The 12,201-nt window shown below is 52.6% G+C and overlaps 2 protein-coding genes across 3 annotated transcripts in view; both read left to right on the top strand.

Annotated features, from left to right (window-relative positions):
• Positions 1-5,534, top strand: part of ASAP3 (ArfGAP with SH3 domain, ankyrin repeat and PH domain 3) — a 72,478-nt gene extending 66,944 nt beyond the window's left edge. The window contains exons 25-26 of the mRNA XM_084652348.1: positions 544-666; positions 1,916-5,534. Coding sequence (XP_084508474.1) covers positions 544-666; positions 1,916-1,990 — 198 coding nt within the window. The 3' untranslated portion in view covers positions 1,991-5,534. The remainder of the gene's footprint in view (positions 1-543; positions 667-1,915) is intronic.
• A 4,726-nt stretch (positions 5,535-10,260) lies between these two features.
• Positions 10,261-12,201, top strand: part of TCEA3 (transcription elongation factor A3) — a 29,871-nt gene continuing 27,930 nt past the window's right edge. For both annotated transcript variants that reach the window (XM_084652252.1, XM_084652251.1), the window contains exon 1: positions 10,261-10,453. In XM_084652252.1, the coding sequence (XP_084508378.1) occupies positions 10,385-10,453 (69 nt within the window). In that variant the 5' untranslated portion in view covers positions 10,261-10,384. The remainder of the gene's footprint in view (positions 10,454-12,201) is intronic.

The raw sequence follows: 12,201 nt of genomic DNA, 5'->3' as shown, positions 1-12,201 counted from the left end.
GGAGAGTTGGGGCTGGTCCTCACTGCTGCAGATGGCTTGTTAACGAGGGGCGGGTGGCTGGCTGGCTCCGTGCCTCCTGGGAGGAAAGAAACTGGCCCTGCTGGGGCTACCTTGGAGGATGAGGCTGGGGCACTTACCACCTCAAAGGGAGTAAAATCCCCAGGTGCCGTGGCACTCATGGAGCAGTTGCTTCACCCATTACTTTGGGGCTCTGGAAATCCTGGCTGCAAGGGCCACAGGCTGAGCTGGGCATCTTCTGGGCATGGTTGTTACCGTGGCTACAAACCGATTGGGAAAAGCTGGGTCAGGGAGGGGTGGGCAAAGGTGAAGGAAGTGATAGGTGGGTGAGGGGAAGAGGCTTGGGCTGAGGAAGTGGGGGGCAGGCAGGGGCACGGTTCTTTAACCCAATGTGCCCCCACACCACGGAGCCCCCTCTGTGATGCCTTGGAGCAAAGCAGGGGCGGGGGAGGCTCAGCAGCAGGCGTCTCCCTGCCCCGTTTCCTGAGCCAGGACTCTGGAGGCATGTGCTGTTTGCTTGCGCAGGCCAAGGTGAGGCAGAAGAGGGTGATGGCTCTGGTGGACTGCAAGGGGGAGAGGGCCCGGGAGCTGACCTTCTCCAAGGGCGAGGTGATCGTGGTGACCCGGGAGGAGGATGAGCAGAGCTGGGTGAGTGCTGCTGCTCTGGGGGCTCCTGGGACTACTGGGATAGGCCCCTGCTGGGGAGCCCCGGCCCCGGGTTCTAGCCTTGGGGCCCGAGGCTCTTGTTCTTCTGGGATCGGTTCTCATACTGTCCCAGTCCCTTAGGAGGGTGGTGGATCAGGGCCCGGGGGCTGGAGGGGGATTAGATTAATGTTTAGGGGATGGTTCTGCTCCCATCTCCACTGACCCCTCTGGTCTAGGGTGACCAGGTATCTGGTTTTCGACTGGAAGACCTGGTCGAAAAGGGGCCCTGGCGGCTCCGGTCAGCACTGCCAACCAGGCCATTAAAAGTCCGGTCGGCGGTGCTGCGGTGCTAAAGCAGGCTAGTCCCTGCCTGGCCTGGCTGGCACCACGCTGTGCCCTGGAAGCGGCCAGCAGGTCCGGCTCCTAGGCAGGGGGCCATGGGGCTGCACGTGCTGCGCCCTGAGCACCGGCTCCGCACTCCCATTGGCCAGGAACCAGCCAATAGGAGGTGGGGGGAGGACGATGCCTGCAGGCGTGAGCAGCGCACGGAGCCTCCTGGCTGCCCCGCCGCCTAGGCCCGGACCTGCTGGCCGCTTCTGGGGCGTGTGCGGCGTGGGTGCCAGGGCAGGCAGCCTGTCTTAGCTCCCCCGCTGCGCCGCTGACCGGGAGCCGCTCGAGGTAAGCCCACGCCCCTCCCCCAGCCCTGAGCCCCCCCCGCAATCTAGAGCACCATCCTGCACCCCAAACCCCTAGCCCAGAGCTTGTACCTCTTTCCAACCCCCTCCTTCAACCCGCAGCCCCCTCCCGCAATCCGAATCCCTGGAACCCCCTGCCACACCCTGAACCCCTCATTTCTGGCTCCACCCTGGAGCCCGCACCCCAAGCTCCTGCCCCAGCCCAGTGAAAGTGAGGGAAGGAGGGAAAATACAGTGAGCGGGGGGCAGGGGCAGGGCTAGGGTGTTCAGTTTTGTGTGACTAGAAAGTTGGCAACCCTACTCTGGTCCCTGGGGGTGCAGAGATGATGCACTCTCAGGCCCCTCCTCACAGCACCCAGCTAGGAATTGTATTGGGGGCAGAGATGTGTGGTCTCAGGATCCCACCTGTGGTGCAAAGGCCACTCTCATCCTCTGCCTTGAATATCCGTGAATCTTCACACTTCTCCGCCCCCCCACTCCTTCCTGCCCCTTCTGAGCCGGGACCCCCCATTGGCACCTCTCGGTTCTCATCTGCTGCCTTTTGCCCCCTCTCTCAGGTCGGCTTCATTGAAGGAGATGGCTCCAGGACGGGCGTCTTCCCTGCCAGCTCCGTCCACCTCTTGCAAGAGTGACTGGCTGGTTTTTCCTTTCCCTTCGGAGCTAGTGCGAGCTCTCGGCGAGCGTGTGGGGGGCAGGGCTGAGCGCTCACTCCCTCCCCCCACCACCACCACCAAGGTGTCAGGACTTTGTGCTCAAGCAACTTCACAGGGGCATCACAGGAGCACAGGCCTGTTTTCTTGCTTCCCTTCCCACCCCCGAGTCTGGGCCTTGAGGGTAATGGATGCTAGGGCACGTACTGTATTGAGGGTTTGAGGCAGGGGCTTGGGTGGAATCAACATTCCCCCGCCCCCCACCCCAAATACTCCCCTCCCACCATGTGCTGGTCTATTTAGCCTCTTTACCCAAACTAGTTCCTTTTCCTGGATGGAGAGGCGGCTGGGCATCCCACCCACCCATCGCACCAGGACCAGTGTCTGTCTGTACACCCCCGGCCAGGCTAGCTCACCATAGCCTTGCAGCTCGCTGGATGAACTGGACAACGGGATCCATCATCTTTGCTGCCTCAGTCAGGGGGAAGCTGATCAACGGGGAAGACGTGAGGATCTGGTGGAACTTGCAACCTCCTCTGCGGAGTCGGGGACGGGCTGAGGAGCTGATAGGGACGGTGGCTCGCTAGGAAATGGACAGAGAACAGACAACCTTGCTGCACCGCTCTGCAGGCCCCAGCTTCAGCCATTTGTCTGCTCCGTAGCTTTTGTGGGCTTTGAGGGGTCGTCTCCCCCTCGGGGCAGGGGTGGGGTTATGGCTGGGCCGGGAAAGGGAGTTCAGTTCAGAGCCTGGATGCCTCTCATCACATTCCTGCTGGATAAAACTGGGAGCCAGGAGCTCTAGCATTCCAATACCGGGCAAGGGTGGGGGGAAGCTCCACTGGGCTCAAATGTCTGTATTGAAGGAAAGAAAAGGGGAGGCAGATCCCAAACTTTGTGTTCTTCCCACCCCCATGAGTCAGGACGGGAGAAGGCTGCCAACCCCTTCTGGGTGACTAGCGACAGTGCACTGCTCTCCCTGTTATTTCCTAGGGATACCAGACTCTGCGGAGCATGGAATGGCAGGACATGGCCCATCAACTCCTGATGTCCGGCCTCGTGCCCCGGCCAATGCTGGGCATCTCTCCTGGCCTCCCCCCACAATGCCCCCAGCCCATGAGCAGTGCTGGGAAAGGGGGGATTACCTTGCACCTCGGAGACATACTGGAGTCTTTCTCTGCCTAATTCTGGCAAAACTGGCCCAGGCCGATAAAGGCTGATGAGAGGGGGATAAAAAGCAAGTCTCCTTGCGCTGCATGAGTTATCCTAGAAATTAGAGATAGGGAACAGTCTGGATGGATTCCCCCCCCCACCAGGGGCTTGTACAGGGGGGTTCACTACAGCGGATCCTCCGGTGTTTCCATTGATTCAAGTGCTGCTCTTTCCCTTGGGCTGCTCTTTGATGTCAGAGAGTTGTCTCCGGATGCTGCCTAAATTCCCCCTTTGCTCAACTTCATCCCATTCTCTCCTGACTCTTCCTCCAGAAACCACCCCTCTCCACCCCTAGCATTGGCACAGGGCTGGTTGAATACCCCCGTTATGCCTCGGGGCATTCACCGTCCCTGCCCTTTAATAACAACGAACGCCTAACGCTTTTCATCAGTCAGTCTCAAAGCACTGCACAGAGGAGATGAAGAGCATCATCCCTGTTTTACAGATGGGGAAACTGAGGCACACAGCGGCGGTGGTGATTTACCCAGGGTCATCCAGCAGCAAATTCTGTTCATGTGTTTCCCAGACTGCTCTGAACCCCCAGGTTCCTCTTATTTAAAAGTATTTGAGACAGTTGCTTTTTGGCCTGTCATTCTGAATCTCCGTGTTTCCCCACCAGTATAATTTGCAGGTACCATTTAGGGCCGCCTTAGCTCAGCACAAAACTAGCATGATACCATTGACTTCAATGGGGCTGCTTCCATGCCTGAAGTGATTTTTTTAATAGCGTTTAAGCCCGGAAAGGACCATTAGATCATCTAGTCTGAGCTCCTGTGTATCCCAGGCTGTCGGTTTTCACCCAGCTACTCCTGTGTTGAGCCCAAAAACTTGAGTTAAACTAAAGCATTTCAGTTCTCAGGTACCTAAACTGATGTGTGCTGTGGGGAGAGAACAGATGGGACCAAAGTGCCCCAATGCCCGTGGTGCCCTGCAATGGCAGGGCATTGGCCAGATGGGAGAAGTGCTTTATGACTTGGCACGATCGAGGCCCAGATCATCTGCTTGAGAAAACGTAGCCCTCGATGGACTTAAAAGGGGTTAGAAACGGTTCCCTTTTGCAAATCAAGTGAAGGGGATCGGTAGTGCAGAGGGCTCATTCTGGATCAGACCTGACCCACAGACCAATTTACACCAAGGGTTAAATCTCTGCAGCCCAAAGGTTTACACCCCCCCCCCAAAAGAAAAAAAACCCAAAACACCCTGTGACTTGACTGTCACCCCCTTCAGCTTTTGTCTGTTTCCTGTTTTAGGAAATGAGGCTTTGCTGGAGTCTCAGTGAATCTTCTGTCCTGTGGGTTTAATCATCCCCCTGCTCCTGCTTCACAGAGACCCTCCTCTTCTTGGGAGGCCGCTCTGTTTCTGTGGCTCCAATCTGGCTTTCCATCCCCTTTCCCTTATAGGAAAATACTTGAAGGAAATAAAGGGAGCCAGATGGATGCCTTGTCCCTAATAGGAGTCCAGTCCCTGGGTGTCTCCTTGGTCCCTCGCCTTTGTCTATAGCATGGTAGGAGGAGACAATCTCCAGGCAGGAATCCTGCAGCAGGAGACCGTGGTATTCTGAGGGTACGGAGAAGGAAAAGCTAGTTTGTCTTGTGGCTTTCCCACCACCCTTTCTTCCTAACCCTGAAACTGTGAAATATATATATTTTTTATAAATAGGAAAGAGGTCTGTATTGGCCCATCTGTGTAGTGCCGGGCTCAAATTGGAAGTAGACCGGCTAGATTTGGGTCCAGATTTCAATCATCCATAACGCCGGGGAGTCTTCAGCTCTGGTTTGGCCTAACCTAGAGAGAGACCGTTGAGTGCAGTGACTAGAAAGAAGGCTCTTGATTGAGGTGGCTGGACAAGAGAGAGCTCCCTGTGGTTCTCCCGGGTTGCTTAATAATTTAGGTGGAGGTTTAGAACTGATGAGGACTCCACCGCCAAAAGTTGTGGCAGGGAAGGGAGATGAGGGTAATTTTGGGGCTCGGGCCTAGGCCCATCTCCGCTATGGATGTACAGATTTTTGGTTTTTTGCCTCTGACTCCTTTCCCATGGGTCTAATGGTTATACAGAGACTCATTCTAGCCTCTGTCAGGAATACGTTTTAAAGGGGGTGGGGAGCTTGTTTGTTTGGCTTCTGCAATGGTTTACTGGGACCAATGCTTCTGACCTGTATGAGCCTCCCTCGTGATTTTTTTTGTCCCCTGTGATCAAGTTGCATTTTTTTATAATTGTCAGTGGGTTTGTAGTGGAATATTTAATCTCAAGATGGTCTCTTTTTTTATTCCTCCCCCTTCCCCCCATTTCTAATAAAATTGATTTTTTTTTTTTTTGTAAGTGGAAGTGGTTCTGTGTGTGATGTGACTGCAACAGTCCCATGAGTGTGGTTTTCCATAGGTATTAATAGACAGTCCAGGGATGAGTGAGGTCTGAGTAGTTATATACATTTAATAATATAATTAATACAAAGGCTCATGCCAAAGCGCTGAACAAACTAGGTATAGAAATCACTTCACCCATAACTGAAATGCAGCCACTTCTGGAGTGGAGTCTGGCAGCTGTTTAACAGTGCACAGCACTTTAAGCCAGGAATGGGAAGCATGTTGTCTTCTCTTGAACTGTGGGGGGAACAGAGGGAAGCGGAATGGAATGGGCTGGGGTTGGAAGCTGGAATTGGGCTGGGATACTCTTGGGGGATTTCTGATGGCCCTGAGTGGTTTTATATCCCCTCCATTGTGACAGCACCTCATGGGGTGTTAATTCAGTATTGCCTCTGAGGTCAGAGTGCCCCGAATGTACCATCAACGCCATTTCCTACAGCAGCTGAGTCCTTGGTGGACTCTCTTATCTAGCTATACAGATGTGGCAACTCTTCCACCGGGGACCTTGCTTCTAGGTCACGTTGTCCCCGAAGCACAGGTTGTGGGTGGCAGCATCTGAGAACAAAGGTGTGTGAGCAAAGGGTGAAGAGACCGCCTTACTCCTCTTTCCTCCGATGGTGCATTTGTAACTGGACCCAAATAAAGGGTTTATTTTAGTCAATATGCAGGTTAGATTCATGCTGATGTGAGTTTATTTTTCCTGGAAGTGGCGGAATCCTTCCCCTTGGCCTCCTAGATCAGGGGTCGGCAACCTGCGGTACGTGCAACAAAGGCGGCATGCAAGTCGATTTTTACTGGCACGCTGCTGCCAGCTGGGGTCCTGGCTGCTGGCCCCACTCAGCCCACTGCTGGCCTGGGTGAACGGAACCCCCGGCTGGCAGCGGGCTGAGTGGGGCCGGCGGCCGGGACCCCGGCTGGCAGGAGCCGGCAGACGGAACCCCAGACCGGCAGTGGGCTGAGCCGCTCAGCCCACTGCCGGTCTGGGGTTCTGTCCGCCAGCCTCGCTCAGCCCGCTGCCCGTCTGGGGTTCCGGCCCCTTGCCAGCCAGGGTCCTGGCAATCGGCCCCACTTAGCCTGCTGCTGGCCTGGGATACCAGCTGCCGGCCCCACTCACCTTTCTGCTGGTCTGGGGTTCCAGCCACCCAGCCCCCTGCCAGCCGGGGTCCTGGCCGCTGGCCCTGCTGTAAATGTAAAATTTATAACTGGCATGCGAAACCTTAAATTAATGAAGACTTGGCATGCCACTTCTCAAAGGTTGCCGACCCCTGTCCTAGATGAAAATACGAGAAGGAATTCTTGAGTCGTCTCTCTCTATAATTCTTGGTGTCAAATTGCATAAAGGATCCTGTCCAGGCAGCAACTCTGTGTGTGTTCCCACCTGCCTTTTTAGATTTGGATCAGCCATTTTATACCCAGCTCTCCTGACAACCCGGAAAGGGACTGCTTGGCTGCACTTTGCATTTACCCTCAGGAGTAAAACGAAAGATTTACAGATGGGGCAGGTATAACTTTACTTAAAGGGATACTCCTCATATTTAAAACAACAAATCCTCTTTCCAGTAGCCCCGTGTGATGTTACACCTAGAAAAACTTTTGAACATCTAGACAGATTTAAAAAATAAAATCCCCAACATTCCGCTCCTAAATTTTCAAAAGCAATTTTGCATGCCTCTTTTGTTATCTGACTTGAGACAGCGGAATAGGGGCAGCATTTAAAAAAAAATAATAAATGCTAAGCACCCACCCTCTGAAAATCGGGGACCGTTTTGAGGTCTGTGAGAGTGGACACCCAAAATCACTAGTTACCCTTCAACATTTGGATCCCAACGCCCCAATTCAACAAAGCACTTAAGCATGTTTTGAGTCCCCTTCAATGAGATTTAAGAGTGCGCTCAAGTGCTTTGGAGAATCCGAGCCAACATCTTCATTAAGGGCACATCTGCAGTTCTAGGTCGGGGTGTCATTCCCAGCTCGAAGTGCAGACATAGCCTCAGGTGCCTGACTTTCAAAAATGCTGAGCTGCCCACTGACTTCAGCGGGGGCTGGTGGGCCCTCAGCACTTTTGAAAATTAGGTTTCAGAGTAACAGCCGTGTTAGTCTGTATTCGCAAAAAGAAAATGTATGCATCCGATGAAGTGAGCTGTAGCTCACAAAAGCTTATGCTCAAATAAATTGGTTGGTCTCTAAGGTGCCACAAGTCCTCCTTTTCTTTTTTTGAAAATTAGGCCACTTCTATAGGTGGACTTAGGAGAGGTTGTGTTTTTGAAAACTTTGATCTGACTTTAATTCTCACCCTTGATGCTGTTTTCTTTCTGCAGTTCCCTGGACTGGAATGCTTATACATCAAACAGATCTGTTTCTGTTCCTAATCAGTTTCATTTTTACCCTCTCTAGTCAGTTTCATTTTCTGGTTCTCTTGTTGCAGCCCAGTGTTGTTTTTCAACACTGCAGCAACCTATTAACTCCTCCCCCCGAAGGGCTACATGAAAATGTTTCTAGTCCTATATGTCTGCCCTCCCCCGCCCCCATCCTTTCCTCCCCCTTTTGATAAAAGAAACCTTACATTTTGAGCCCTGATGCTACCTCCCTGTGCCTCTTTAAGCACTAAGGCATGGCATGGGTTTTATCTCATACATTCACACCCCCTCCCCTGGGCTGGTGTTAAGAAGCTGGCAGACTCCAATGGCTTAAGCCAGGGGTTCTCAAACTGGGGCTCGGAACCCCTTGGGGGTCATGAGGTTATTACGTGGGGGTGTCGCGAGCTGTCAGCCTCCATCCCAAACCCTGCTTTGCATCCAGCATTTATAATGGTGTTAAATATATAAAAACATGTTTTTAATTTATAAGGGCTCGCACTCAGAGGCTTGCTATGTAAAAGGGGTCACCGGTACAAAAGTTTGAAAACAACTGGCTTAAGCTGTACTCTTATTACCTAAAAATGCTCAGCTTGGAGGGTCATTATGAACTTGAATTTGAAAAACAAACATTAGGGAAAAAGTCAAACCAGTGAAATAGTGGCACTGTCTAAAACCCCTGGCTAGTCAGTCTCTCTCTCGCTCTCTGTTTTGAACACGTGCATACATATACAATCTCTCCCCCTTTGTTTTGCAAAGCTCCCTTAGGCTGAGCTTTATCAGTAATATCGGCCACCAGCTGCTCTAGGTTCTTCAGCTGGGATGCTGTTTTAAAGTTGTTTAGAAATATAGGACAAAAGCCCTCCTAAATCAGCCCACCATGTCCAGTGTCTAGTATCCTGTCTCCCTGGCAAGCTTAAGCTTCAGAGCTAGGAGAAATCCAAAGTTGGTCTGTGGTGGAACACTGGCTGTGGAGTTCAGGACAATTCCTTCCTGACCCCTCATAGCTGATCAGTTGGTGCCTTGAAGCATGGGATTTAATTACCAGGGCTAGTCAAAAATTTTCCTCCAAAACTCTTTTTGATGGAAAACTGGGCTTTTGGCTAAATGATTTTTTTTCACAAAAGATGTCTGCTTTCTGTGGAAATTTTTGATTTTTTTTCTTCAAAAAGCCAAATACCCAACATTTGAACCATTTCAATTTTGTTGCACTGCCATCGTGCCTCATGTGAGTTGTAGTTTGTGGTATGTGCTGTACAGACACATAGTAACGGTGAGTTCCTGTCCCAAAGACCTTAAACAACCTAGTTATTTACATACATAACTGCAAATGTCATTATTAGCCTTACAATTATCCAGTATGTTAAAAAGCTATAACCTCCTGAGCTGTTAAACTAAATATTATAAACCTCTGGAACTTATTGCTGCAGAGGATTGGTTTAATACGCTCTTTAAAAGGATTACCTGCTACTATGAATAAGAACAGCATGCCCCCTGAGCTACAATAAAATGACATACATCACCAAACCCTCATGTTTCAAGACATATGTTGGTCACCAGCTGTGGTCAGGAAGAAATTTCCCTTCTCTCTCAATGGGAGAGGGTTGCACCGGGGCCTTTTGCTGAAGCACCGGGCCTTGGCCTCTGTCTGATGCAGGATCCTGGACTAGAAGATCCATTGCAGTGTGGCAAGCCGGTTCCGGGGGAAATTTCCAGACTGGGTTTATGGACCCAAGAGGCAAATGGTAGACAGAGCTTGCCAATAGGTGGGGGCTTGGTACAATGCAGACTTTCAGCAGCGCAGTGAGGGCCATGCCCTAACCTGCCTGGGCCTAGCCTCCAGCTCTGTTCCTAAAGTTCCCATGGCCTGGGGGCATCTCCTTCTCCCCTCCGCTCCTCGCCAAGTGTTTTATCCATTTGGCTGCTGTAGCCTGGTGGGGGGCTGTGATGATCCTCTGGCCCTGGGCAGGCGCAAGGCAGCTGTCACCGCTCCTGATCTAGACGGTCACACACCAGGGCACCTCCTGCGTCCACACGCGCAGCGCTGCCCCTCCCGCCCCGCAGCCGCTCCCAGCCTCCGCCCGGCCCTGCTCGGACCTTGGCTCCTATATTTAGCCCGTCCCCCTTGTGCTATTTTGGCTGCATGTGGCGGCCCCGTGACCACGCCCCCTTCTTTGCTTTCGCTCTTTCGCTCCCGTTTCTTCTTTTTCGGTCCCCCCCCCCCCAGCCGGGCCAAGCTGTCAGCGGCCCCCGCAACCAAAACTTGGAGCAAAAGTTCGACCAACTCCCCCCCCCCACCCCAACACACACACTCCCCCCCACCCCCCGCCCAGGCCCCGATGAAAACAGATCCGAGTTGTCCCGGGGGCGAGCTCCTGGCTGCTTTTGTGGTTTAACGCCCCCCCCCCCACTTCTTGCTCCTAAACGCCAAAACTAGGGAGCCGCGATCATGGGGCGAGCCGAGGAGCTGGTGAGGATTGCAAAGAAGCTGGATAAGATGGTGACCAGGAAGAACACAGTAAGTAACTCCAATTGTGTGTGTGTGCGCCATACTGTGTGCGTAAGAAAACACACACACACACACACTGTGTGTAAGAGCAGGGTAAGAAAAACCAAAACAGCGTGTGTGTGTGTTTAAACTTTCCAGAACTTGGATCGTGTGTGTGTGTTTCTCAACTTTCCAGCTTGGATCTGTGTGTCTGCGAAGACGGAAAACCAAAACGGGGTGTGTGTGTGTGTCTGTTTAAATTTTGCACCTTGGCTCTGTGCAGAAGAGAACCTCCTGGATAAATCCTGCTGATAGAAGGAGGAAGGGCTATTTGGTGGGTCTCTTCCAGCTGATTTGGCCTAGGGAACTGCTGACCGCAGTTGCTGAACAGCCTGATTCTGATTTGCTCGGGGTTCAGAGGCTGTTGTCCCCACCTCCCTTGAGGGAAGGGTGCTCAGCACCTCTGAAAATCAGGCCCTCAAAGCTTTGCTCCCCCAAAATGTCAACTTTGGTGGCGACATGTGAAAACGACCAAATTTCTTGTAGCCTGATCCTTTGGGTTTCAGCCATCCAGTCTAACCCAATACCTCTTGATTTCTCTGTGCATTTGAGCTGTTGCTTTCATTGGTCTCCTGACTGTATTTTCATTTTGCCAGGGTTTGGTTGCATGGTGTTTTTCAACCCCACCCATCTGTGGGGCTTTCTGATTGTCCTTCGTGGCCCTCCCCCGCCCCGCCACCCTGGCTCAGGGGCCCGGTTTGGAGAGGTGTAAAGAGTGGGTGAAAGCGACAGGAATCTGAACCGTGCAAACCCAATTTCAGACTGGGGCTTGTCCAAGGAGACTGGGCTGGGGAAAAGCCAAAATATCCAGGGGAGGAGGGGAAGGAACTAGGTGCCTAAACCTTTTTCACAAGAGAATGAAAAAGTGGAACGCGGGGGGAGGGGAGGGATGAGTTTAAATGGAAGCTCGTGCACCAGATTTAAGAACAAACAGGACAGGTGTCCCCGCCCGCCCTGAACTGTTCTAGGGCCTTAGATAAAATAAACAGTTTAGTGTTGATACAACCGGCCTGATCCTTCCTGTGCATCCGTCTTGTCCTGGGGAAGGTCTGCTGGCTTCCCCTGATTTGCTCTTCGGGCCCAGCTCCTTAGCTGGTGTAGCTCGCAGGTGCAGGGAGACCACCCCCATCCTGCTGGCAGGGGATCTGTCCCCTGATTGACACTGGTGCAGTGCAATCAGGATCTGATGCAATGTGCAGTGAAGGAGGAGCTGGTGCCTGAGGTTAATATTTTACTTTCCTTGCGACCTTTGTCTCAGTGGAGTGTAATTAATCCCCTCTGATCCCCCCCCTCCTTCCAGCATGATACCTGGTGCTTGTGGCCCTGCCTGCAAATGGGGGAGGGAGGGGGGGGAGCGAGCATCTATAAAAGGGGAAGTATGTTAACATATGTTAACACGTGATATGGGTTGCACCACAGAATCTGTTAAAGAGCTGCTAATTGCTGCAGAGTCCCTGGAAAGTTTGTCTCTAATTGCCAGTGCGTGGTGGGTGTGTTGCTTTCTCCTGTGCACTGCAGGGCCTGATCCTCCGTTGCCCCACTCCTGGTGGTGGTGCTGACACCAGGGCAAAGTGGGTGTAAAGGGCCACTCCGAATGGCAGTGCTTTGCCTTTGTTTTGCACACAGGCAAATGGCTGCAGAAGGCACTGGGCAATAGAGAATTGGGCCTGCAGACTGGGCCTCCAAATGGCATCTTCTCCAGGTCTCCCACGGCTGCG

The sequence above is a fragment of the Lepidochelys olivacea genome (genome assembly GCF_965140295.1).
Source record: "Lepidochelys olivacea isolate rLepOli2 genome assembly, chromosome: 19".
Classification (NCBI taxonomy): Eukaryota; Metazoa; Chordata; order Testudines; family Cheloniidae; genus Lepidochelys; species Lepidochelys olivacea.
Note: the sequence above shows the minus strand (reverse complement) of the source record. Positions and strands in the feature narration are given on the sequence as shown.